This window comes from Tetrao urogallus (genome assembly GCF_951394365.1).
Source record: "Tetrao urogallus genome assembly, chromosome: 8".
NCBI lineage: Eukaryota > Metazoa > Chordata > Aves > Galliformes > Phasianidae > Tetrao > Tetrao urogallus.
In genome coordinates this window covers 7,049,221-7,075,055 of record NC_136821.1, presented here as the reverse complement: position 1 = coordinate 7,075,055, position 25,835 = coordinate 7,049,221, and the positions used below count along the sequence as shown (strand labels likewise).

At 37.0% G+C, this 25,835-nt stretch overlaps 1 protein-coding gene across 1 annotated transcript in view; it reads right to left on the bottom strand.

The window, feature by feature from the left end:
* The window catches only part of NCKAP5 (NCK associated protein 5), a gene marked incomplete at both ends in the record, with an annotated part of 269,418 nt that overhangs the window by 78,270 nt on the left and 165,313 nt on the right, over positions 1 to 25,835 (bottom strand). The window contains 2 exons of the mRNA XM_079538815.1: positions 4,306 to 4,344; positions 9,139 to 9,207. Of these exons, the coding sequence (XP_079394941.1) occupies positions 4,306 to 4,344; positions 9,139 to 9,207 (108 nt within the window). The remainder of the gene's footprint in view (positions 1 to 4,305; positions 4,345 to 9,138; positions 9,208 to 25,835) is intronic.

The following is a 25,835-nucleotide window of genomic DNA, read 5'->3' as shown; positions in this document are numbered from 1 at the left end:
ACTTTTCACCACATTAAGGCAGTGAAAGAGGCCTCTGGATCCTCATACAGGATCCTGTAGATACCATTATCGACATAATAACCTCATGAGAAAACAACAGGGGGAGGAAACTGTAGTCAGAAGTAGCCTAAATTCCTGGCTAAGATAGCTCATGTCTCCACTGCAACCAGCACTGAGGTTACAAGAGGTGAATGCACAACCAAGTAGGCTCATCTTGAGACTTTTAGAAAATTCTGAGTGCTTTTTTATGCCTGTAGTGGGCATCAGGTTTTATGATACTACTAGATGAATGCAGTTATTTTCTCTTGATAGTTTCTCAGCTTAATATTTGTTTTAAGTGGCTGTCAGGCTGCCCAAGTAAAATTGCTATAGCCTTCTAAGGTAACCCCCTTTTGAATTTGATGCTTTGTAAAAATCTAAAGCTTTGATTTAGTCAGCGAGAGCTCTCTTATCTCTGGTCTCACACAAAGCAATCTCTAGGAGCAACAAGACCCATCATTATCTACCTTTCACAAATAATCACAGAATTTAAAACAAAGCCTTAGCTGTTACAGCGTTGCTTAACTTTTCAACACAACTAAGTGCACTGAGAGGGAAAAATTATTCACAAAAACTGACAATGTAGAAAAAAATTAAATCTTAGCAATGCCCTTGCTCAAAACTTTCTTATTTTACACTGTTAAATCCTTAAGATTTATGTTTCCTGCTTTAGACTTCCTGTAAAATGTGAAATATAAGACAGTAGATTACCCCTCTACATGCTATAAAGTGGTAATGCCACTCATAGTACAGAGCAGAAATGAAGAACATTACAGTAGCAGTATTCCAGTAAAATGAAGTCTCAGTTTAGAATGCTGAAGTTCTAAAATTACCAATTAATACAACTATCAAATGTCTAAAACTTCTCATCCATCTCCTGTGGGCAAAATGAGCAGCTGTTACTACAGCAGTCTCCAAGATACTTGAGGTACTCGTTCCTGTGCTCCCACTGTAGCAGTAACTGAGCATCTCCTTATTCTTACCAGCATCAGGCTCATTCTGCAAAATGCTCTTCCTCCAAATACACTTTTTCTTTTTTAATACTTTAATTCATTCAATGCCTTTTTATTTTATTGATAAAAAAGGAGAAATATATTTCCTACAGAACCCAAAATAAATGCTCATTGACCTCAATACCTCTAGTAAGATAATATACCAAGAGCAGGTACACAGATCACGGGATAATTTCATTAAGTGGTGTAAGTCAAATTCTGAACTGCTGATCAAGGTCTTAAATAAAGAAAATGTAAATAAAAAATACAATATCTTTCATGTGATATGAGGAGTCTTTAGGTAGAAGGAGATAGGAGAAAGAACAGATGCTTCCAGTAAGTACCAGGGCATGCAGGTTTGTATCACATCAATTTGGTTTTTTTGTTTTTTTTTTTTTTTATCACTTCTTAAATTTCCCCGAGGTAAAATTTTCTATTAGTAAGTCACAGAATCCATATAATTTTGGTACATTGAATTGTGAAACTTTGCTGTGCGGCTAATTCAGCACAAACCTCAATTTAATACAGTTTCTCCATGAAGTCTCAGTAAAAAAAAGATTCCTGCATTAGAGAAATTCTATATGTATTGTAACAAACGATAAACTTGAAAAGCGCACATTTAAGACCGTAATTCCATTTCAAGGTTTCAGTGACATTGATAAATCACTCAAGCTTTGCTCACTCAATTTGTGTCACCAGAATCTCTCGGTGGAATCACAGTCCTTCCACATACTGGCAAGTATGCAGCGCTTTATTTGTTACGTTACAGCATGTACTTAATTTAAACAAAAATTAGTCCTTGAGGGACAATTTCAAATTCACAGTAAAGCCTCCGCAGTGTGCGTTACTGTGCAGAATCACTCCTCTCCATTTGCTGAAAGCTCTTAGCTTTTCCTCATGTCCCTCTATGCCCCAGAGGTGTGTTATCTCACTGTGGCATGACTGGCTCTGTCTTACTGCTTAGCTGCACTACAGCAGATTTATCTGTTTACTGGTTACTATTTGGATTGAAGTACCTACCTATTTGGTACTGGTGTAAGCAGCCTGGTTTCTATTTTATTGTAGGCTATTGTGCTCCTGTCTTTTCTTATAAAATGATTTGCACGAATGGTGTCAGGAGCACTGTAACAGTTAATTTTCATTAGCATTTAGAAGAGTACCTTCTCTCCTCATTCTATGGATATTAAATTAGCTGTTATTACTCAGTAATAGGTAAGCAGCTGTTAAATCCCGTCAATAATAACTAAATCACTTTATTAAATGTATTGAAATCTGTTTCGATTGTGTTCTATGAACTCCTTTGTTCCTATGAGTTTGGGAAGTTTCATTACTGAGAACGTATGAATTGTCTGATGCCTTTGGAAAATGACTTAGTAAGCTCTTCCCTCAATCAGAAAACATCCATGATACTCCCAAACTAGAGACCAATATACTGAGATTAACCTGGTAAATGATTACTCGCATATAGTTTTATATTACAAACTGTGGATCAGGTTTTTGTGTCTATTAATATGTCAGAAAATGCCTATGTTTTCAGCTAAGTTGTGCTGAAACACACGTTTGGAATTTTTAAAAAACAGCTGAAGTTATGTTTCCAAAAGGTGCTACAGCAATAGCTCTGTTGACTGCAGTCCTCTGATGATAGACCATACAGCATATGTGTATACGAAGCACAGGCAGAATAATACAGCACAGACAGCAGCAGTGCAAACTTGTCCATATGCTGTGCATTGCACAGACCACCTTCAAGTTACAACGCTCCTAATTGCTGTGTGGCAATATCCTTCTTCTACAGCAAAAGGCTTTGTTGTGCTTCAAAAAGCCATGGCATCAAACAATGTTACATTCATTCCTAATGTGTGGGAGCAACAGTTCTTGGGTGAAGAGATTTAGGGAACACTTTCGCTTCTGGATTTCTGATTCCAGAAGTCCTAACTGGTAACTGCAGCTTCTAGATTCTTGAATCACTCACCCTTAAGGCACCTCTGCATATCTCTTAGGTTTGTCAAGGTCATTTAAGGTCATAAAGTTGTTTCCCAAATACATTGCTACATTTGCATCTGGAAAATTTTCAGGTGTGTGGTAGAAGATTTTCATTATCTTAGCTTGGTGTTTCTTGCTGCATTTTAAGAACATTATTTCTTTTCCTGTCATTCTATGTAGACAAAACAGTTTATATTGTTCCTTGCATTATCTGCACTAAAATACTGTATTTATGTTCCTTTCAGACTTGTCTTTTTGAAGCTAAATGATCCAAAACATTTTAATAATTGCGCATTCATCAAGTGTTCTAGATCGCACAAAGAATCATTTCATGAATATTGCAGACTTTATAGCTTATTATAAATCTTCATACCTTGTTTCTTTTTTCTTTTTCCACCTCAAAAAAATGACATCATGTAATTGAGCTCAAGTTAAAAAACATTTTTTTCTGTAGAATTGTTGCCCTACCAGTTAATCCCTATTCTCCATGGATAGCCAATTATTTCTGCTTATATGTAATTACCTTGCTTTTCTCTCTTGAATTCCATCTTTTTCTTTTTTTTTTTCCCCAAGAACACATCTTCATTTTGCCACAATCATTTTTAATTTTACTCCTTGGACTACATTACATCTGAAATTACCAAACATCATATTCAACAATCCGGAGCATGAATGGAAGGCTCAGACATGATCTGGAATAGACCTTACAGAAGCTGTAGTGATGCTTTTCATTTTTAAAGATTTGCAACACCACTGCAGGGGTTTTGCCCAGACTCTATTTCCCTTGCTTATCCAAGAGAATGGAATGTTAGCCCATTGAAAAACAAAATACATGATCTCTATTGCTGGTCCCCAGCCCACAAGTCAAGTATCCAAACCTCCACACAGGCTCACACCAGGAAGTCCTTCCTTCTGTTGGATGTGACTGAGAGTGCCAACTGCTGACTTGCACAGTTATTTATTTATATGTCACACAGGAACGAGCTGTGGGACAGTCATAGCATGTTACTCCATAGGGAATGGAAAAGTGACAGTCTGGGAAGTTTTCTGACTCTCTTGCCTCAGCACAGGAAACCAGTAAGAACTGAATATGGCTCCTATATGATCAAGCCTTGAAAATGTGTGATTTCATGGACTTTTATTCACCTGGATTAAAAACTCCTTAAATCTGGGGCTGACTGATAATTATGCGTGCGAGTATTGTTTAAAAAAATATAGCCTATATAAAATATGTATCTCTCAAATGACCAATGAACTTTATGTTACAGCAAAATACCGAAACACAACTTACCTTTTGAGTAAGTAGAGCCTGAACAACCTGATTAGCTACCTGAAAGAAACAGATAGTATAGTTTAAGTATATGATCATACAAGTTTATGTGTATTATCTTCTGCTGTGGCTTTACATTCCACTTTCTGCCCAAACCACCACCAATTCTAGTACTTTCATTATTTACTAATATTTTCATCACATAGTACTAGTGAGAATACATTACATTATATTACATTACTTCTGTACTAGTACTCACTATAAACCAACACTATCAATGTTAGTTTAACTTCTGCCATCTCCTCTATGGAGAAGACTGAAACTTCCCAGGTTTATATACAGCTGTTGTAGGTCAGCACGGATTGACTTGCATTCACTAGAGCTGCTTTTTACCAGCTGAGGAGTCCTGAATGTTTTCATGAAGTTTAATTGTTTCTTGATTCAATATTGACAGAATGGTATATCTATCATGACAAGCAGAGACCATAAAGTGCCACAGAAAATTAAAGTACCTACTGTCATCAAAATGTGGTTGGAAGGCATTCACACCGCACAATTTAATTGACTTGAATGACATTACACACCATTGATTAGCAGAACTATATATTCAACAGGGGATTTTGGAAGTTATTTATGTTATGTATCGTTTCTAATTTATATTTACCAGCAGGCATGGAGGGGCTGAAGGAGGCGGAATGGAAAGAAGGGCAAAAATAGGATTTCTGTTGATATTTAACTTGCGCATTACATTTCTAATGTAGTGTAAGAGTTGAAACTAATTCACTTCCGTGAAATGATTACGTTCTTTTAGAAGCAGAAGTTACATTCAATTCAAACTCTCACAAAATTGCTTAGTGTCAGTTTTTTTCTCCAAGCTGGTCCCTAACTTAAGGCAGCCTGTAGAACAGCAGTCCCATAAATTTGCTCTGTACATGATTTAACAGAAGACAGACTGATATTAGAACAGTAATAAGCAACAGAAGTAAATATGTTACAGTTTTGAAAAAACACATCCCTTGCTGTATGGGCTTTCAGAATCTACATCCCACAGTGTTCCTTCTGGAATGTACTTTCAATGTTTGCTCTACCTGAAAATTGAACAAACCATATCTAATACATTATTTCTTCACTTTCTGACGTGGATTTACTGTACCTAGAAGAACTGGAAGGTTCTTTGAAGTGTGTACAAGTCACTTGCAACAGAATTGCCTACGCAATTACTCCTATGCCTTTATATATTGAGCAGAGGAGTGTAAATGGCATAATCTTCCAAATGGGAAAAAACTGAACTTGCCAATGCATAGGGGAGAAATTTTCTAACTTTGAGTATATGAAGTTAGGTACCTAAATGAAAGTACTTGCCCATGATCCATAGCTCCCACAGACCCCAATAAGAAAGATATGTAGCCAGTTTCTTTACAAAAGTAGGCTATTTCATTCTAGTATCTAGCAACCTGACAAACTGTGTTGCTATTACTATTCAAGTATTTTCAGGTTTGTATTGGTTTGCAGCAGGGGGAAGCCTCCACTGAAATGTTCTGCAGCAACTACAATTAATTTAGCAGTCATTACTTTTGCATTTCAAATGCAGCTGCTATGCTAGATGTACAACAGGGTTAGTGTTTAGATGGAAAGAAACTGGCAATCTTTTTACTTACAGGTATCAAGAGACACTGTGGAGATGAACAACATAAGCCAATGCTACAGAACTGACAGTCTCAACTACCAAAAACTGAGGGAATTGAGGTCAAAGAAGGCAGAAGGACTGGTGTCTCAGATGGAGAATATGTGAAATTCTCGCTAACATGAGACAGAACTGTGGCTCAAACCCTGTAACTAAGAGGCTGCAAAATGACTTGACCTGTGATTCCTGCAGCTGAGAAGGCAGAACAAGGACTAGTATAGAGATTCCTTAAGCTGCTGTTATGCAGTACACGGCACCGCTTGCCTTCAACACAGCCTGCCTTTCCTTTGAACTTAATAGCCAAGAGTTTTAGGTGAGGGTTATTTTTTTTGTTTTTGTGGACTGCAATAAAAGAGATGAAAGATCCATATTCACTTTTTTCTTACACAATTATGTTTACATATACATGTTATAAAGTGGTCTTAATAGAAAAAGTATAAAAGAATGAATCAGAGAAATGAGACTCTAGTGTAACATCTGTTATACCTATTATAAGTACCGAGATTTTACACGTCTATCTTTAATGTATTTTTTCATACCCATAAAGACATTTCAACCATACTAAAATGAATGGTGTTATATTTTATTCAAACTTTAAAATGCATTTTTAAGATGATTTTGTATTTTTTATTAGCTAAACGGATATCTATTCAATAATGCCACGATTTAATTCTTAAAACATCAGCAAAAATATTACCCAACATAAGCTGCACAATTTCCTGCATATAAGTATAGTGAAGCTTGACAGAAATCTCAGCTGGCACCATAATGTGAATAAGCATGGCATTACCACTTGCCAATACACTGAGAGCTGAATTCCAGGATAAGAAATCAGGATTATCATCACACAAAAGCTACAAGACGACAATCCTGGTTTTAAACTTTTCAGAGACAGAAAGATATATTTGTGAGCTATTTCTGTAATTAAATGAGCTCTTTTCTTAATTATTAAGCACTGGAACATTTCAATAACATGTGCTCCAAACATTGTTTTAAAGTTGCTTATATATACACTTCAAAAATGAAAAAATAATTTCAAATCAGTGAATGTTTATTAAAATTGACAAAGGACTCCTTTTTTCATGAGAATATGCACAAAAATAAATTATTTTCTTGAAATCTCCAGTAAGAAGCCATGTGTGGAAAGAACTTTTTCACATACGACATGCTCAGAAGACTCCAGGTGGAAGCGAAGTTTCTCACAATTACTGACTGGGTTATTCACTAATTACTTTTATGTCTCCTCTCTAATTCTCTTTATTGTTACCTTAATGAAATAAAATTTCCTGTGGAGCTCCACCAAAGGAATGTGCTCAGGTGGATGCCATCTCGGGGCTCTGAGAATTTACAGTAATTAAATATTCTTTTGTTTCCAAAGTCACCTCAGTGCTCAGAAAGGATTAGGTCCATGCCTGTTCCAGCTACACCAATACTGGTTAGTGTCACTGCCAAAACACCCGAGTGCTCAAGGGGAGGGAGAAAAAGTGATATCAAGCAATGGGAAAGGACAAGAAAAGACATTGTATTCAAAAGATAAGACCAAATAAAAAAAAAAAAAAGGAAAGAGAAGATAAGCGAACAAAAATAATATTAAAAAATAATACAGCATGGAAGTACAAAACCACAGGTGACAAGAAGAACTGTGCTGAAAAAATTGGCATGGTGTGAGAAGATGGATACAGCTGTGATAATAGGGAAGAACTGAAAGCAGCCAAGCTAATGTTGAAAATAAAATTTAGAGCATAGTTGATATAATTACTCATTCTTTGAACAGCAACAGAATATAAAAAATACAACTGTGGATCACAAATTAATCATGTAACTGCAAACGCAGACTAAATACATATCATCTGTCCTTGTAATACATATGGAGTGGTTTTTTTTGGATGGACAAAATGAATTATGTATACAGACTTTGTCCAAGATAAATTTAAGCTCTGTAATTTGAACTAATGTAAAAAAGTATGTGGTAATTTCATCCCAATTACCAATGATGCACTGAGTGGAGTGGCACAGACCAAGGCAGACCAATGCTCTGCAGCTGTCAGACAGACACAGTGCAGACAGCACACAGCCTAGCGGGGAAGTGTCTTCTGATGAAAATATGCAACATTGGTAAAAGTGTGAGTTTACTGATGAAAGTCAACCTAAACTGGAGGTTTCTTGTACCACAGCTGTATTGATCATGCAGAGCTGAGAAACCATTGTAGTTTTTTTTTGTTCTGTTTCGTTTGCATGTTAGCCAGCTACTTACACTACTATGAATTCCCATTGAAGAACAGGCAAATGACTCCCACTCAGTAATTCTTTGAACTGCTAACAGCCTAGAACTTGTTTTAAGCTCTCACCCATGCTGAAGAGACTTGTTTCAGGATAAATGAGAGGACTGAGGAAGCATCACTGAGAAAGCTGTAAGCAATAGGAGATACTACCCAAAATCTTGTATGTCCTGAGCCAGACATTTCTGGAAGGCTAAGTGCTCAGGCAGTAATGACGGGTGAACTATAATGTAGCTGTAACTTGGAGATCTGGTCAGAAGCTGGACCACGTAGTAGAATCACAGAATCATTAAGGTTGGAATAGACCACTAAGATCATCTTGTTCAGCTATCAATCCATCGCCATCATGCCCACTAAGCCAAGTCTATAAATGCCACAACAGGTAGGCTACAACAAAAGCAGTATAAAAACCTATGCATGTAACCACAGGAGGGAGCAGAGACTGAATTCCTGTTACAGAGGAAGGCTGGGGAATTTCTGACAGCAGAAGCCACTACCACCTGTGTACCTGTGTTCCACACTACAGAAAAACAAGAGCACACAAAAACTAAATTACCATTTTCTTCTCTTAGAATCACTTACCATCCCTGCAGAAGAGACTCCATCTGACAATTTAATTCCACAGAAACATCTTTGCTGGCAAAGCTGTTATACCAACTAAGCTCAATATATTGGTCACCAGGATACTGATCTTTTGGTGAAGCGTGAAGAAAAAAAAGATTTACAGCAGAGGTCATGGAGAAGAGTATTTCTAAGTGACAAAAACAAGTTCGTGGAAACATTTAGAATGAGGTAATACTAGAAAACTGCAAAACAATGACAACCTTGTAAGAGAGGGAGAAATTAATTTCAACTCATCTCATTGGAGTACAGTGTATGAACACTCCTTACCTCATCAAGACATCTTTCATACTGTTCTCTCTGATTTTCATTTTCAAGAGCCAGTGCTGAATTCTCTGCCTACAACAAAACAATAAATAAATAAATCTATAGATTAATCAACAGGTATGTTGAAAACATAACAGTTCATAAAAAGCCTTAGGGTGATTACTTTGTGCAATTCTTCAAGATTCAAACTAAAAATACACCATGTGATTTTGTGTGCATACATAAAAATGGCAGAATCTGGTACATAAATTATGATAAATCAACATATTTTTCTATATATTATGAACTTGAATTTAGGAATACTATCAATGTTGAAAAAGGAAAATCTCTTAAGTGAGCTACACACAGTTGCATCAGAATGAGTTTCAACTAATTTTCTTCCAAAGATCGAGAAGCTAAAACAAGGCTCAAGAAAGCTCTTTCTCTCCCAAGCATAACTTCATGACATGTAACCATAACACCACAGTCACTGCATTCAGATAATTACAACTATTATACCATTTGCACTACTTGTTTCATTTTAAATTTTCTGTCAGTCTACAAAAGCTTAACAAATGCTGTTTCAAAAGAACTGTGGTTATACAATACAACAGCTATAACTCTAGTTAATATTTATAATTTGAGAGGAAAATTTAATGTCATTCACTGTATGGAAAGATGCTATGGAAAGATGCACAGTTATCACTTCTATTTCACTGTATGGAAAGATGCTATGGAAAGATTCACAGTTATCTCTTCTATTTTAAGAAAGGTCAATGATTCAGCAAAATAAAAACCCCAAAGTCCACTAAATTGAGTTACTAACAAGAATTCTAAAAGCAGACAAATTATAAAAATAAGATTAGGAAGGAAGAGTAAATGTATGCAATCTTCTAATACATTGAGAGAGAGTAAGGAATAAGAGGGAGGTAAGAAAGAAGGGCATAGAGTTTATTTACATGTGCAAATAAACAACCGTGTGGAATTAATGCTTTATCTTGTAGTTACAGCCAAAGCTAACAAAGGTGGTAAAACACCTGGCACCATTATTTTCCCAATGCTTCCTCTCAATGGATTCAGCACATGGCTATAAAAAATCTGTGGGTGATCCTGCAGGGAGCACTGTGAGATGATGGAGCAAAAAACACAGATGCAGAATTAAATAGCAAAGTAGAAGCAGAGCTGCAAAAGCAGCAGTAAGAAATCAGAAGCTGGAGAGTAAACAGTCCTCCCTACTGAAGACATCATCATATACAGTTATCAGTTCGCTTTTACAGATGCATTCCAGCAGATTGATTGATAAAAATAAAGAGATGATTGCTACATAAAAATCTATTTCTGTGACTTAAAGATCTTCAGATGTTTTCTCTATGACTATCACCTTAAAATGTCATACAAGATAAATACTTCCTATTGTTCTGAAGAAACCATTAAAGGATTAGTCTGCACGGCACTTTCACTTATTCATGGTGTACCTAAGGGTTTAATTATTTGAATTTTCATTTTCACTAACATAAAAATATACTGCGTGAACAGTCAGAAAATAGTTGGGGCAGATTGCTTCCACACAGAGATGTCTGAAGGAACTACTACATACACTGGCACTATACAAAATACCCAGAGAAATTATTTCTCTTACTCCTTTTTTTTAATCTTTGAATGCTGTGAGGTTTCAAAATGGAAGCTAATCCAGCTTGGATTGTTAGCCGAATCTCTGATTTAAATGAGCTATTTGGTAGCCTAACTCTGAAGGAAATTAGGAAACCTGAACTTGACAGCATTATAAATAAACAGTATGTTTCTTCTCTTATCAAGCCATAGTGGCAACATCTGTATAATAAAACCCTTTTCACAACAGTGGCTTTGAAAGTGTAGGGAAAGGATCTAACGCAGCCAGTGTTAGCTCAACTTCAGTGCTTCTTGATTGCTGAGCAAATCATGCCCACTTATTTGGCATTTTTGTAATGAGGACTGGACTAGGAGGGAGCACTTGATCAATTTTATTTAAGACTCTGCATCAGAGAAAACCACGGCTTGATACACAAAATCACTCTGTACTGCAACTGAATACTTGATAATAATCCACATTCCCCCAAAAGTATTCATTTAGAAAATGTTTAATAGCACTTGTGGTCTCAAACTCCTGCCTCCTCAACCAGATCTTCATTTATTTAACAGAAACCACTGGGTTTTGTTATCGTAAGCCTATTTGTTCTCACTCAGAGGGATCTGCACTCCACTGCTGCACATTCTGGCATCCTCTGCCAGACAGGCAAAGTAGGTCTCCTTGGAGAAAATCCCTATCCCATTTTATTTTCATTTTCAGGCCACTCTTTTTCTAAGCTAAGCCACAATCAGAAGCTCACACTTCTCACAGCATGAAAGCTACTGCACCCAGAGGCAGTGGTAGGGAAGTACTGACTCCTGTGCAATCCCTTCTCCCACCCATAACCCAACAACGGCAAAAAACCGGATTACTGAGGAAGGCACCCTCTTAGATACCACCTGAATTCCACGGTGATTTCTAGTTGTAGGCAAAGCGACCAACTAGGAATTTATGTACATTTTTTGTTACACGTGGAAATAAAATGTGGAAATAGAATGCCTCTCTCCTTCAGCCTCACAAACACTACTTGAGACGCAGACTAGCAAACTGCTGTAGGAGCACAACGTTCATCTCCTAACAATGTGTTTTCCTGGGGTATGATCCTTTCAGCCAAAAATACCTGTGGCATAAGTTACCAGTACATGAAACACTGCAGGGGGCTTTTGGATCATTACAGGCATAAGGCTCCTACAAATGTCGAAAGCGAGGTGCTTCCTAGTTCCAATTTGAAAAAAAAAATTCCTCCTCAAAGTGTCTCCAAACACTGGAAATTTAAAGATTTCAGTCAAGATTTGCGTGATGCCAGACAGCTTTCAACTGCCATAATTAGAGACAACTGCCTTCTGAGTAGTGAGAGTGAATTCATGGAAAATCAGTTTGACAGTAAGAACTTCAGATTACTTTGTATAAAACAGAAGTTGCCTTTTCTTACAAGAGACTTTGTCAACTCTGATTTTAATCCTTTCCTCAGGAGGGAAGAAAGCCCCATAGATGAAGATGTGGGTCAGCAAAGACTTCTCTTTCCTTCACAAATGCTGAGGAAACTGTATTTCCATCTGTTTGCACCTGTATTTGCAACTGTACTCCCACTTATTTCCTATTTTATCTGAGACGACTAACAGGCAGACAGTACACTTGATACACTGAGGTGCACTCCGGCTGAAGTCGATATTAATATGCTGTTTATTTTCCATGAATGCAGACACATACCAGATGCAAAGAAAAATTGTATTTCTTTTCACATGACACAACATTTCCTTAAAATCAACTATTTTTTCTTTGGGGCAGAAAGAAGCTCCTTGGTTCACAGTGATCTGTTGCTCTAGATGCTATAAAAGATATGAGGAGACAGAAGGCAGCCTTAGCCTTTGTCATGTTTCTGAGATGGTGCTACTATACTGGATTAGTAAGGGCAGGCCAATTAAAATTTTAAAAGAGTAAAATGGTGATAATAATTAGCTCTAGGTCACCTTAACCAATACACACAAGGAACATAAATTCAAGCAGTACAATTACATAAACATCAAACTCTTATTGAAAGCATTTTCACTTGAAGTCTCAAATACAATCTTCAACATATCCTGAACGAATAACAGATATAATGAATAACAGAACACACTACAGCTTTTTGCCTGACAGGAAAAAAAACCAAATCCCTCTGCTAACAGCCCCCAAAACAACAGGAATTGCTGCCTCCCCAAAGGCCTTCACCAGCAGTAGGCTCCGAGCTGAAAAATGCCTTGCTGCATTCTAGCTCACAGTTTTTTTCTGAATTTATACGTTCAAAGCACAAGATACCCTCACTCACACCAATGGTGTGGCACCGCCTTTCAGCTAAATAATGCTAGACTATAAATAGCTGAAAATCAACATGCTTATAACAAATATGCTCATATCCATACAGACATTTAGAGATGATTACTTACATTCTGTCCTCTTCCCTTTTAACTAGTTTAGAGGCGTAAAGCAGGTTTTGCCTACTAACTATAATTTGTTCAACACTTAGTGGTGTTTACAAGAAGTGGCAGACACACTGTCATGTCTGAGAATGCCACGAGACAGCAGATCTCCCCTAGCCTTGCAGCTACAAGTGGCACTTGAGAGGACAGCTTTCACTTAACATCCTGTAAAAGCCGTTCCTGTGCACTTCTCAAAAGGACTGAAATACTTACAACATGTTTGAAAATGAGATTTGGATTTGCTCCTCTACAGTGTTTTTCAAAAAGCTTAGCCTTAACCTTTATGTCCCTTGATTTATTAAGCTAGGAGAACACTAACAACATTTTGTTGTCTAACCTGTTCCAATGCGCTATGAATTAGGACCTGATGGGTACATTGGGGTCTTTAAGTGATGAATTATTTCATGTACCTGTTAGGTGGTCTTCAAGAAGCAGTCCTTTGCACTTTTATAACCACAATGAAATGAATTACGCCACTTCATTTTCTACCAGAAGACAGGAATAAAAGAAGCACACAAAACCAGATTTCCTCATTCAACCACTGAGACAACATGAAAGGATGGGGGAAGGAAGAGAGAAGAAAGGAAAGGAGACTAAGCATTTACTTTGCACGAGGGAAAAGGAGATGAAGGTCTAAAGGTTGTGTGTCAAGTTAGCAGCTCAACGTCCTTTGAAGGTACCATCAATAAAGGTCAAGAGGAAATAAGTTATGACAGTGAACTTTAAAATCTCTGACAGAACATTACAACAGCGGTTACCACGTGCAGTTCTTTGTTATTCATACTTAGCCATTAGTGCATTTACAGAAAGGTTTATTGATTTACACAAACACTCATTTGTCATGTCCTATGCGGTATATTAATAGCTGTCCAACCACTTCAGAAGCGCTCAGCAGTTTTTTTCATGCTTTCAGCCTCTGATTTTGTATATTTCTGTGGTCATGGCTGCATACAGCAAACTATTAGATGCCAAAGCCTGTTGGTAAAAGTCAGTAGCAAAGTTACTGCAATACTTCTATAGGTGCTTAGGAGATTTTTTTCTGCTAAGCTGCCACTTTAAGAACAGCTAACCACTTGAACCACTCTGTATCATTAGCTGCAGGAGATTCTGCATTATTCTGCCTGTTCTATACAGAAAATTTATCCTTTGAGAGACTGAATCAGTAATAACACTTCCTTTTCAATTAGACAAACTGCCAGATAAAAACTCAACAGCACCATTACATTGGCTAGAAGTACAGAAAGTTATACCTTTGTTTTTAAGTCAACATAATGATAGGAACAGCAGCCTTAATTTATCCTCAGCAGTGCATAAGCATTTCCACTGGCCTCTATCCATTATCCTTCCTTGCAAGCAGTGAGATGCGAGCTGCCCCTTACAGCCCACTGGCACTGTTTCCACCTTCACCCTTTCCACAGAACCACAGCAGAACCACACTGGAGCACCATAGAGCATCTCCCTTCATATTTCCTTTCAGCATGACACAACTGTCTTTTCTCTTCAGCCACACTTACAAAATTTGACATATTTTATCTGAAATATCCAGCCAACATTCAACTCAATTCAAATGAAGCGATGAAGGCAACACATATGCAAATTTAAATAACAAAAATAGAGAACAGGGTTAATCATAATTCTGTCTATCAGAAGGCCACGTTGAACCTTTCTGGGCAGTACCACTAGGGATTATTCTCGAACTTAAAATCCTTGTTATTTTCTTCTAAATTCTCTACTGACACAAAAACAGAGTGAGGTTAGAACAACTGCCACCAAATCTTAAAAGTTGTGTTAGGTTACAGCTGAGCTACCAACAAGCGGGGCTGTAGCTTCAGAGAGAGCACTGTAACTTTCTTTTAACATATGCTAGAAATCAAAATATATTTTTATCTAACATCAGAAAGCTAACTACTTAACACCATGCAAAAACCTGATTTAACTGTTTCTAAGAAAATGCAGCCCAAGGTCTGTGCAGCTACGTATGATGTTTTACAAATTACTGATGAGCTGATTCACGTATTTAAACATGAATTTACACTGGAAATTTTATTTGCTTTAAAGCAACGGATTTCATTCTGATAGAGCTTAAAACATAGGACTTGCCCTTTGTTCTATAGACATGCAGGAGATGCAGGGAGAGCTGGACCCAGGCTCCTGGTCAGGGCTCATCAGCATCAAGCTCCCTCCTCCCCCCTCCCATGAGAAGAGGCAACAGGTGTTCAGTGGTGAAGCCAACTTCTGGTAAGAAGGGGATAACTATAAGCTCATCCTTCAAATCTACTTATGCTGGATGAATGTCTAAACTTCAGCAGCTGAATCAAACAAACTAAACCAAGTGATTCATACACTGCAAATGAAACTGACTCTTAAAATATATGAAAAAAAAACCAGACCCTTTATATTCCTGTGAATTCTTCTGTGAAATCTATTAAGGCTTTTTTTTTTTTTTTTTTTTTTCTCAAGAAGTTATTGCTGGAAATTTCTATCTGGTGGTTCAAGAATGGTAATATTTGTCTTTTATATTTCATTTGATTCTAACGTATTTAAGAATGACAAGCCTTTAAAACCTTCAGCATTTTCCTTTCTGACACCACAGAAATGTCTGGAGTTGACATTTTAAAGAGAAGGTTAGGTATAGCTCTAGCAGAGCAGGCGGCATTGTAAGCCCAGGCTTATCTTCCAGCAAATATACACCTAAGCTACCAACAGATCTATCAATAATAGCTTTGTCTGTTTACTTGCATGCAAATTGTAGCAAACAGCAAATTCTAGCATTATTTACTGAGACTATAATAGACTTACAATACGCTCACACCTGATGCATTGTCAGTACAGACCTTTGAATAAATAGTAGAATTATAAAGGATGTTTTTTTTTTTTTCTAAAACTCTTCCAAATGATCCCAGACAAAACATTTTTCGAGGACAAGAAGAAAAACATATAATTGAGCACCAACGGGAAGCATAAAGCTGAATGTACTTCCTGTAGTTAAGATATAAATGGTATCCATGACAGGATGCAAAATGTGTATGTACTTGATAAAACACAGAAGTATGAGCATGGGAAAAAGCAGGATTCCTGTTTTTTATCATTTATCCTCTGCACAAAACAACTGTGCCCACAGCAGGAGTTTGGAACTAGATGATCTTTAAGGTCCCTTCCAACCCAAACCATTCCATCATTCATACTAAGAGCACCTTGGCATAAGGCAGTGATCTGTGCAGAGGACCAGGCAGTCACCTAGTGAAAATAATGCTCCTGGCCTGCCTGAGGAGAAGCAGCTGATGATAATGAAGAGGCAATCACAGACAAGATAATTCTTGCTCACAGCCAGGCAAGCCCAGGAAGCTGTGTGATATAGAAATGTTGGCTTTGGGAGTCAGGAAAGGGGAATGCTGGAGCTCATTCACCCTTCCCATCCATGCCTCCCTAGGGGCACCTTCCTAGAAGCATGTACATGGGGATGAAGGTACAGTCCACAATGCTGTCACACAAACGTGAGCTCTAGGAGTGAAATTTTATGCAATGAACAGTGTATGCGTGTCACAAAAGTGGCTTATTTTCTAATTTTCAACTATTTACACTTAGTGATCTTTCCCCCTGCAAACTCTGAAGCAGAGGCAGCTGCTCAATCTTTTCTTTCCTCTTGTTTGAAGTGATTTGTCTCCATTTATAATACGCCATCCCTGAAGAACTCCGAGGCTCTCACTCTAACAGATTTACAGTGCTTCCCCATGTAATATTAACAGGCAGTTACTGCCTCCATCAAAGAACTAAAAATAAAATCCCTGGTCTATGAAAAAAGTATTTGGGCCTGAAATTGTAACTGAAACTCAGATTCTTACAATTGATGTAGGTAGATAAAGGCAAGTAGTGTGGACTTGATTCATCCTGAAGGACATTTGGTGTTTAATATTAACCTGATATTTAACCACATACATAGCTTTCTATTCAGAACCCTTAAATTAATTAATCCTATCATATTTCTTCAGTTGCATTTGTTTTTTTTCTTTTCTTTTTTTTTTTCCTGGCAAAAAGACCAAATTGTTCAGGGAAGGCTCTAATTCTTTGAAATTAACAGAGCAGCTGCAAGCCTCTGACTGCCTACAGACCCAAGACTGAAAGGTGATAAAAAAAAAAGTCAGTGAAACCATTTTCAAATAAAATATTTGCTTTCATTTAAAAATAAACTTTTTGCAGAAGATTCAGATGAGACTCAAAAATTGTACTGATATGTATACACACATATATGTACAAATATTTGTGCAGTACAAGTATTTGCAGGGCTTTAGGTACTTCAAAAATAATATGTATGGCAACATTTTTTTTTAAAGTCACTTGACTAAAGACAAAATACAAATTCTCTTTGAATAAAATAAAAATCAGATGTTTAGCAAAACTCATATGCTTTTGGGACACTACTCCAAGCAATGAGAAATACAACGTTAGAATTATATAAAACTTTAGACAACATCTCCTTCAAATCTTTGCAGTTTTGACCATGAGGTTACTGACACAGTCACAGTTTTCTATTTTCTGTGATTCCAATTATCCACACCTTCCCGAGTAGCGCACTCAACTCCAAGGTTAATCTAACGCAGAGCATCAAAAGAATACAGCTTCTAGATTTATGTATGAAAATTATTATTTGGGCAACTTGTTCTAACAGAATCCATTTCTTATTTTTCCCCACTTGTTTAGCTGGGATTTTCATATTAAATACAGGCAACAGTACTATCAATTCATGGCCTTGGGAAGCAAGCATGCAAAAGAAGCCCAAGAGACAGTTTGTCTTTAGAAGACCCTCAGACCTCAGTATCTGCTAATAGGAATAAGCCACAAAGGCCTTAAGTTTGTTTTCTTCAAAAAGGTGAAACTCATAGATTTACCTTTTCTTCTTAGCAATTATAGCACAGCTTTTCAAAGTCTGCAGGGCACACTACCAATAAGCAATTCAGTAATATAAAGCAATTTCAGAATCTAATTAATTTAAAAAAATAGTGACGACGTATTTTTTCTTTATAAAATTAAAATGATGGTCAAAATAACTAAGTAGAAAACCTTTAAATTAAGTAGAAAAAAGCCAAGGATTTTACACGTCTAAAGGTAGGCATATTTTTTAGATTTCTGAAAATCCTATTTACCCAGATCAGCTTTTCTCTATTAAAGTTTTTTTTTTTTTTTTTTTTTTCTTTTTCCACTACTACCAGAACAAACATGGCATGAAATTTCACAGGTTAACACAAGCAATGGTTTTCCTGCTTGAACACATACTTTCAGGGCTCTTCATGCACCCGAACGAAAGGGATGTTAATAAACGATGGTAAAATGCAAACGTGGATCTACAGTTGGCACACTTCTCATGGAACACCAACCTACCCAACACTCTCCACTCCCAAAGAAATTAAGGAACTGAGAATGCTTTAGGTTGAGAATAGAAAGAGAGGATCCAAAACTATTATGGATTCCTGTCTTTTTTTTCCTGTATATCCTTTACTGTATAATAAACAATATCATTCACTGTCTCCCTGAAGCAGTTATTTTGGTGCTCACTGAAAGCTGAGGCAACAGATGTTTTGCGTTGTCTCAGAGAAAGAGGATGATTAATTTTTATCGAGAAATATTTTTTTTCCCCTAATTATTCAAAGCCTTTTCATTTAGTTAAAACAAGAATAGTTCTACAAAATAGAGTAATTTAATCTGACAGCCTGGAAAACACTTACCCCATATAATGAAATGTCACATCCATTCTCTGTGTGATGAGAAACTCAGAGCAGATCCCTGATATCCAATGATTCCTTAAGTAGGAAAACCAGATTTTCTTGTACAAATAAACATGTATGATTTCTAATGAAATGGCAAAAAATACCTAAGTGGTATTCCTTTTGCAACAGATTTAAAGAATTACATGATTTTATCACTGACAGAATCAGAAAATATTTTTAAACGCAATAAAATACAAAATAAGTTATTTTCCTCATTTTACAACATATTTTATTCTATTCCTTTAAAGTTAAAAGGTTTCCACCACAATATGCTATTAATGTCAACCGCTTCACAAGTCATAACGTAAATTTATAGCCAGTTTCTCTGTTTTTAACTACACTGCAGCACTGAGTTATTTCTGAAGGCTAAGTTTCCTGCAATTCCCGTTTCTTCATCACAAGTCACCCACAAGTTAACAGCCCCAGGTACTCAAAAATGAACTTCTTTTGATGGCTTCAGTGATGTCTTTCCCTTCCAGGTAAGAAGGTGAGAAGCAAAGGGAAGCAGAACAAGGTATTGGTTCACTGTGTTACGAACAGCACTGAACAGCATACAGTGTGCAGAAATTGTTTCGTAGCCAATAGCTAACTTCTAATAGCTGAATCACAACATTACTGTTCATTTCTTGCTAACAGAAATGAAACTGAACTTTCAAACATCAGCTTTTGTCTTCTGAAAGCTTTGAATGCTTTTCTTTTTCTTAAAAGACAGAAGAAGTACCAAACAGTGCCCTCACTGCACACAGTCATATGCAGTAGGCTTAATTCTTCATGGATATTTGCTAAATGTTCTGCTCATTTTATTTTTAATCTTTGAGAGCAGAACAGTGAATTTGCAAAGTAATTGCATTTTGCTCAACAGAAAAATAACACAGACTCTCTTCCATCTCTTTAAAAAGTTTCAACAGCTTGGAGCTCCGCCTGCCTTTCCTGCCCTGCAGACTATGCTCACTTTACAGAATGAGAAGCCCTTAGAAGCTGCCTGGTGTGGCAGCCCCCATTTATCACAGGTAGGTTTTACCATCATGCCAGTGATGCCAGGTGCACCCACACTGTCTGCTTGTCTTGGCTGAGCAGCAAGTGTCTTCCTTAATTGACCTTTCTCACCATCCCACCAAAATGGCTGTGACCGAAATCTTACTTGGCTTTGGAGCCAATGGATGTGGTTTCTCTGACAGGGAACTGGGAGAGGAATGCCAACCGTACAGGGCTTGAACAGAGCTTGGCTAAAGTATACCATGTCCCACAGTGCAAAGAGAAGACCTGCCCATTGGGAAGGCTTTCCCCTAAATAACACAGAAATGTGCCAGAGGTGTTTTTTCACTTGGGTAACTGCACAGCTTTGTATTTCATGGAAACAGAAAATACGAAGCTGTACAGAAATATAAACATTAAGGTCAGCTACATGGAAAGTAAACCTAATTTTAATTATATATTATGTGCTATGATAAAATACTAAATACTTTCCTATTATTTATTTAATCTTCCTTTTAAGCATAGTCATATTAATAGACATATTAATCATATGTCTGACTTTATCTACTGTACTTTTATTTGCTGGCAGACTATACCTCCAAGAGGTTCAAGAGAAGACTTAAGACTACACATTAAGAGAGTACATAACAAACTGCAGAAGTTGTTAAAAAACACAAGCTTTGGTAACAACAGCACTTTCATATGGATTGTGAGAGGAAACAATTGTTTCTTAAATGCTACATGCATTACAGAAAGGACACTCATTAATGTACTGTATTTAAAATCACTTGCTTTTTAAAAATAAGAATGGAACATTTTAAGTCAAATTCTGTGAGACTTGGATGTGCTCCGCTAAGAAGCTAGGGCATAAAAAGTGAGGCAGCTCAACAGCCTGGCTCTGTTCTACCTAATGAGCCAAATTCACATGAATAAGCACAACTCAAGAGCTGCCTCTGGAACTGCACCCACCTGCACAGGTCCAAATTTGACACAAGATAGCCAAATATTCTAACACTAGTACCAAGCATGTGGAAATGTTGCTGTTATCTTATTTCAAGCTGCTGTTCAAAACCAGTATCAGTGATTAATCCATTGGCCTAAAGGGAAAACGTAGAGAAAAGAACAAAAACAAATCAATGTGTGAAATACTATGCAATGTAATATATACCCAGGATCGATCATATTACTGCTCTGTCAGTACAGTCTGCAATTGGGAAATATCCCTGCCTGGCAGAGGTCACTAGCAGGGCAAATCAGTTGCTTAAAAACATCAGAAGTTCTCATTTCTTATTTCTATTCAATCTCTCTGTGAAAAATAGAGTTTTCTCCTAATATTAGCATGTCCTTTGTTACAATGAACTAAGAATGCCTGGTTTTATCCATGTAATTCAGTAATATTTTGCATAGTTACCCTTGGGACACTGTGAAGGACAAAATATTTGATAAAAAGAGTATAAAGAATGCTAGCACTGGAATAAAAATAACAACAATAATAAAAATCCTGTCCCACAAAGAAGGACCAAGAAGACACAAGTTGTTTCCTTAGTGGTGAAGTTAAGTCAATACCACACCAAGCAGCTCTGCAAAGATCTGCTAAGACTGGCTCAGAGGCTGCTATGGTATTGTTCTGCTAGGGCTAATATCCTGGATTTCAAGAGAAGTTAATTAGTCCCAATGAAAATGATGCTTCTGCTACCTGCACTATCTTACCTGGCAGGGCACTATAAAAAAAGACTATTTTCTATAAAGCATGTAACACAGCTTCGTTCTGGGTTTCACTCATCCTACCTAAGTTTAATCAAATTAATGTATGTATTCAGTGACCAATTACCTTCGCATGGCACTGGGGAGACATTACAATGTCTAACAGAAATGTCTCTGTGATGATATGGATCAGATTTAAGGTTACAGAAAGAACATTCATTGATTATTTCAGAAAAAGAATATTATAACTGTCATTGTTGGTAATTGAGGTTAAAGCAGAATGACATTAAATGCAATATAGAATGGCTGAAAATTGTCCAGAAGCAAGCAACAGACTTTTCCTACGGTCCAAGGCAGCAAACTCCTTTAGGCTTAGAAGAAGAAAAAGGAAAAGCCTTAGCTGCTCGGTCGCATGACCTCTTCACTGAAAAACCTGTCTCAACACTAAGCCAGCAAGAGGAATGCTAACCAAGAACAAACACAATGCAGGAGAGGAAGAATTTAGCTTCACGTGGAACACCCAAAATAGTCTCCTATAAAAACCACAAACCTCAGATCAATGTCTTCATCTAATCCAAAATAGCAATTACAATAACTTCACGAAGGATTTTGCCTGGCACAATAACCATCTCTTGGTATTTTACTGCCAGATTTGTTAGTACTCTTCTTTCCTTTCCTTACAACTTATTGAAAATTTAAAATAAAAATTTGATCTTACGTCTTGCTTCCTCTTTTAAAATTTTTTTTTTTTCTAAAACACTTCAATACTAAGACCAAGACTATTAAAATCAGAAAGATTTTTCTTGAAGAACACGTCTTTGTTGGAAGACAGTAGGGAAACCTGGAAGTTTACGAAGGGGAGCAGTGAGCAGTTGTAATTACTAACTGGATGCTTTTCTCTTATAAATAACAACTAGGTCTTGCATGCATACATACTAACCAGAACACATGTGTTGGAAGGCACAGTTATCATGGGTATTTGTGTAGAAAGGGAAGAAGCTCTGCCCTCTAGATGGCATGATGCACCTGCATATTCCAGCTGCAACTGCAGAACCCTGGCAGGCAATTTAATTCCTCCACCTGCACAGGCACCGTGGGCACAAAAGATGAAGTGGCAGTTCTGGGTCTCAGCAGAGAGGTGACATCTGCTCATGGCTAAAGGCAGAGAAGGGGCTACCCCTGCCTAGGACCCAGTATGAGCTGTCTGTTGGGAGGCAGGGAACAGGAGCTCCAGCTGAGAAGAGACAGCGCAGAAGTCTGTCCTGGCACCCTATGGGAGGGGGAGCTTACAGCTGGCAGCAACGGGCAGCATCTGAAAACCATTAATTCAAAAACACCTGAGGGGGGAGAAAATAGATTGTTTTGTCAAAAAAGAAAAACAAACTCCTCCTACTTAGCATTTAATAGAACCACTACCAAAAATCACAGCCCTGTGTAATGGACCAAAATCATACTATTCCATATTTGATGTATCCTCTTTTTATATTTATTACTGATCTTAAAATCTGTGCTTGTCAACGTGACAGATTATGCAGATTTAAAAATAACTGAGTATTTTCTGCTGTAGATTATTAAAGTGGCTGCATAATAAAGGCAGTGAATATTGAGTTTCACAAGTACGTTAACTGTTAAGTCTTCACATGTGTAGTTAGACATGCAGAAAACAGCAGAGCCAAACCCACACTGTGACAGGCACTTCTATGATGCAGGTCAGTGTACCTCTGATAATTCTAATAATTTGGGTGTAATTAGAGCTGCCCAGAATCTCTAATTTTGTATTCCTGCAGAGATGGAAATCACTACCAAACTAAGAAAAAGTTCACCACCATGTGAACCTCATTATTGTTTCATCATTTTCCAAGACTAGTGAACAGAAATGTAAAGAGAAATTGTTTTTTTTCTATGCAAGAGTTATAAGGGATTCAGTTCTAACAGCTGAGGTAAATTAATTGGGATATGCAGCCAGTAAAGGTCCACAGAATACAGGGCTATTCTTCATGGTGCTACTTTGACACAAACTGCAGCTATTTATTTAGCTTATGAAGTATATGACTTCCCTTACTGCCAGCCAAATTGCACGCATTAGTATGCAAATTAAAAATATAAGATGTGATTCTAAAATCTGTTACAGAGAATTTTCCCCCTGAAATGAGTGCCACTGTGAAGGATGAGAAGGCTGGCAAAAGGAGCTTTTGTAGAAGCCAGCCAAGAGTGCATACCTGATAGAGACTATTTAAAAAAACTCCTGAGTCCCACTCTGAGATGATAGATGTGTTGGAACAAACACAGTCACCTAGATCTATAACATACTGTTAGAAAATCTCATTTCACTCAGCAAGGAGAGTGAATTCTCAATTGCACCACACGCCTGAAAGCTATAAAAGGTAAGTTACATTATCTCCTGATTACGTGCAAGGAAGCACTATATATGGAGAGAAGGGCACTCAAAAACCACCATTATTTAAGTTATAAAAGTCAGACCGAGGTATCAGATTCCTTCATTGCAACCTAGCAAAGACTCTTTGTGCAGAACATGGTTAACATTTATTTCAATAGAGAAAATTTGACAAGCTTAATAAAACCAAGATGATTTTCCTTGACTTCCATGACTTACCCTTTCTCCACTGCCAACACCAATTTCTCAGATCTTCTGGCACCAAATCATTATTCCTGTAGACGTATTCATTATTGTGAACTATTCAAAGAGTGTTTGTTACATCAGCCAAGTAAGTGCCACACAGAAAGAGAAAACATCAACCAAAAAGCTATTGCAACAATTCAGAATATCATAGAAAAACTGAATTGATAATCTGTTCTCACAATAAATACAAGGAATTACAGCAAAAACTTTGAAATGTTCTAAACTCAGTTCTCCTTAATGCTTTGTAAAAGTTCTAGAGCTGAATATTTTCTCTAGAGGATCCTACAGTTTGCCTGTAATTTTCACGTGTGTATGCACCATCACTTGGGCAAAAATGAACACTACAGGTAAAGTAAGCAAATTTCTAAGCGGTATCCTGACTCAAACAGCAATGTAAATTAAAAATTCATATAAGAGATGTTTTTTTCCACCTGGAAGATGTTGGATTCACTGCCCTGAATTTAATGCCTATCTACTTGAGAAGATACAAATTAGGAGGAATGTAAGTTTCTTACTCTCTTTCTAACGTGAAATATCTTGTTCAAGACTAGGAAGCCATTAACTTTTATTAAAGCCCAAGATCACTGCATAAGCAAGCTGAAGGAGAAAAAATCTGATACGCACCAGAATTCCTTTTACTACAGTAAAGAGTACGACATGACAAATAAATGCAGTTTTATATACTGAACTCTATAAGCTTTCCATTTTAGAAGTCTATAGAACAGGAATATTAGTCTGAACATATTGTATTCATCACTGAATTAGCAAATTTTGAAAGAATACCACTACCTGGAAATCTCATAGCAGAAACTTCTGGGCTGCTATGGTGATGCTTCATGGGAGGTGCAGCTGAATTTTTTTTTTCTAGACTTAGAAAAGAAAACACTTCCAATATCTCCTGTCATTTGGACTAAAATTCAAAAGAGGCACAAGGTTTGAGTTTAGAAACTAAGTACTGTAAGCTTTCATTGAAAATTAAATAGTCAGAAAAAAGAGATAGGCACAGCCTCTCCATGCCTTTCCCACCAGTCATGGGGGCAACGATTTAATGTACAGATTAATGTTAAAGCACTAATTTCAAGAGATGGAACTGTTTGGTGGAACAGTGGGTCAGGAGTCCCTCTGTAATGAGAACAGCAAATAGTCACAGCAATAAGTAAGAGAGAAAATCTGAACTGCTCTTCCAATGGGTAGAGCTATTTTCAACCTCCCTGTGTAAATTCATATCCATATTAGATTTTTCTTGATTCTTTATGACTTACATTAAAAAGTGCAAGGGGAGAGAGAAAACAGGATAGCTCTTTCAGTTCCTTAATATTTTAAATGTCTGCAATAAGTTCACTCTTTTTTCTTAAATACTCATCACATACTAACTTAATTCAATTAGTCTACCAAGAAGGTTTGTATTCATTCGCCTTCTATATGAAGATATCATTTTTATTAATATATCTCAGCTGACAAGGTGCATTCACACTGAAAGTAGTTCAATTATGTGGCATCTAAGAAGCTTCATGTACTCATCTGCAGTATGCTGAATGGATGGAGAAGCTGCAATGGAAGATGTGAAGGGCAGG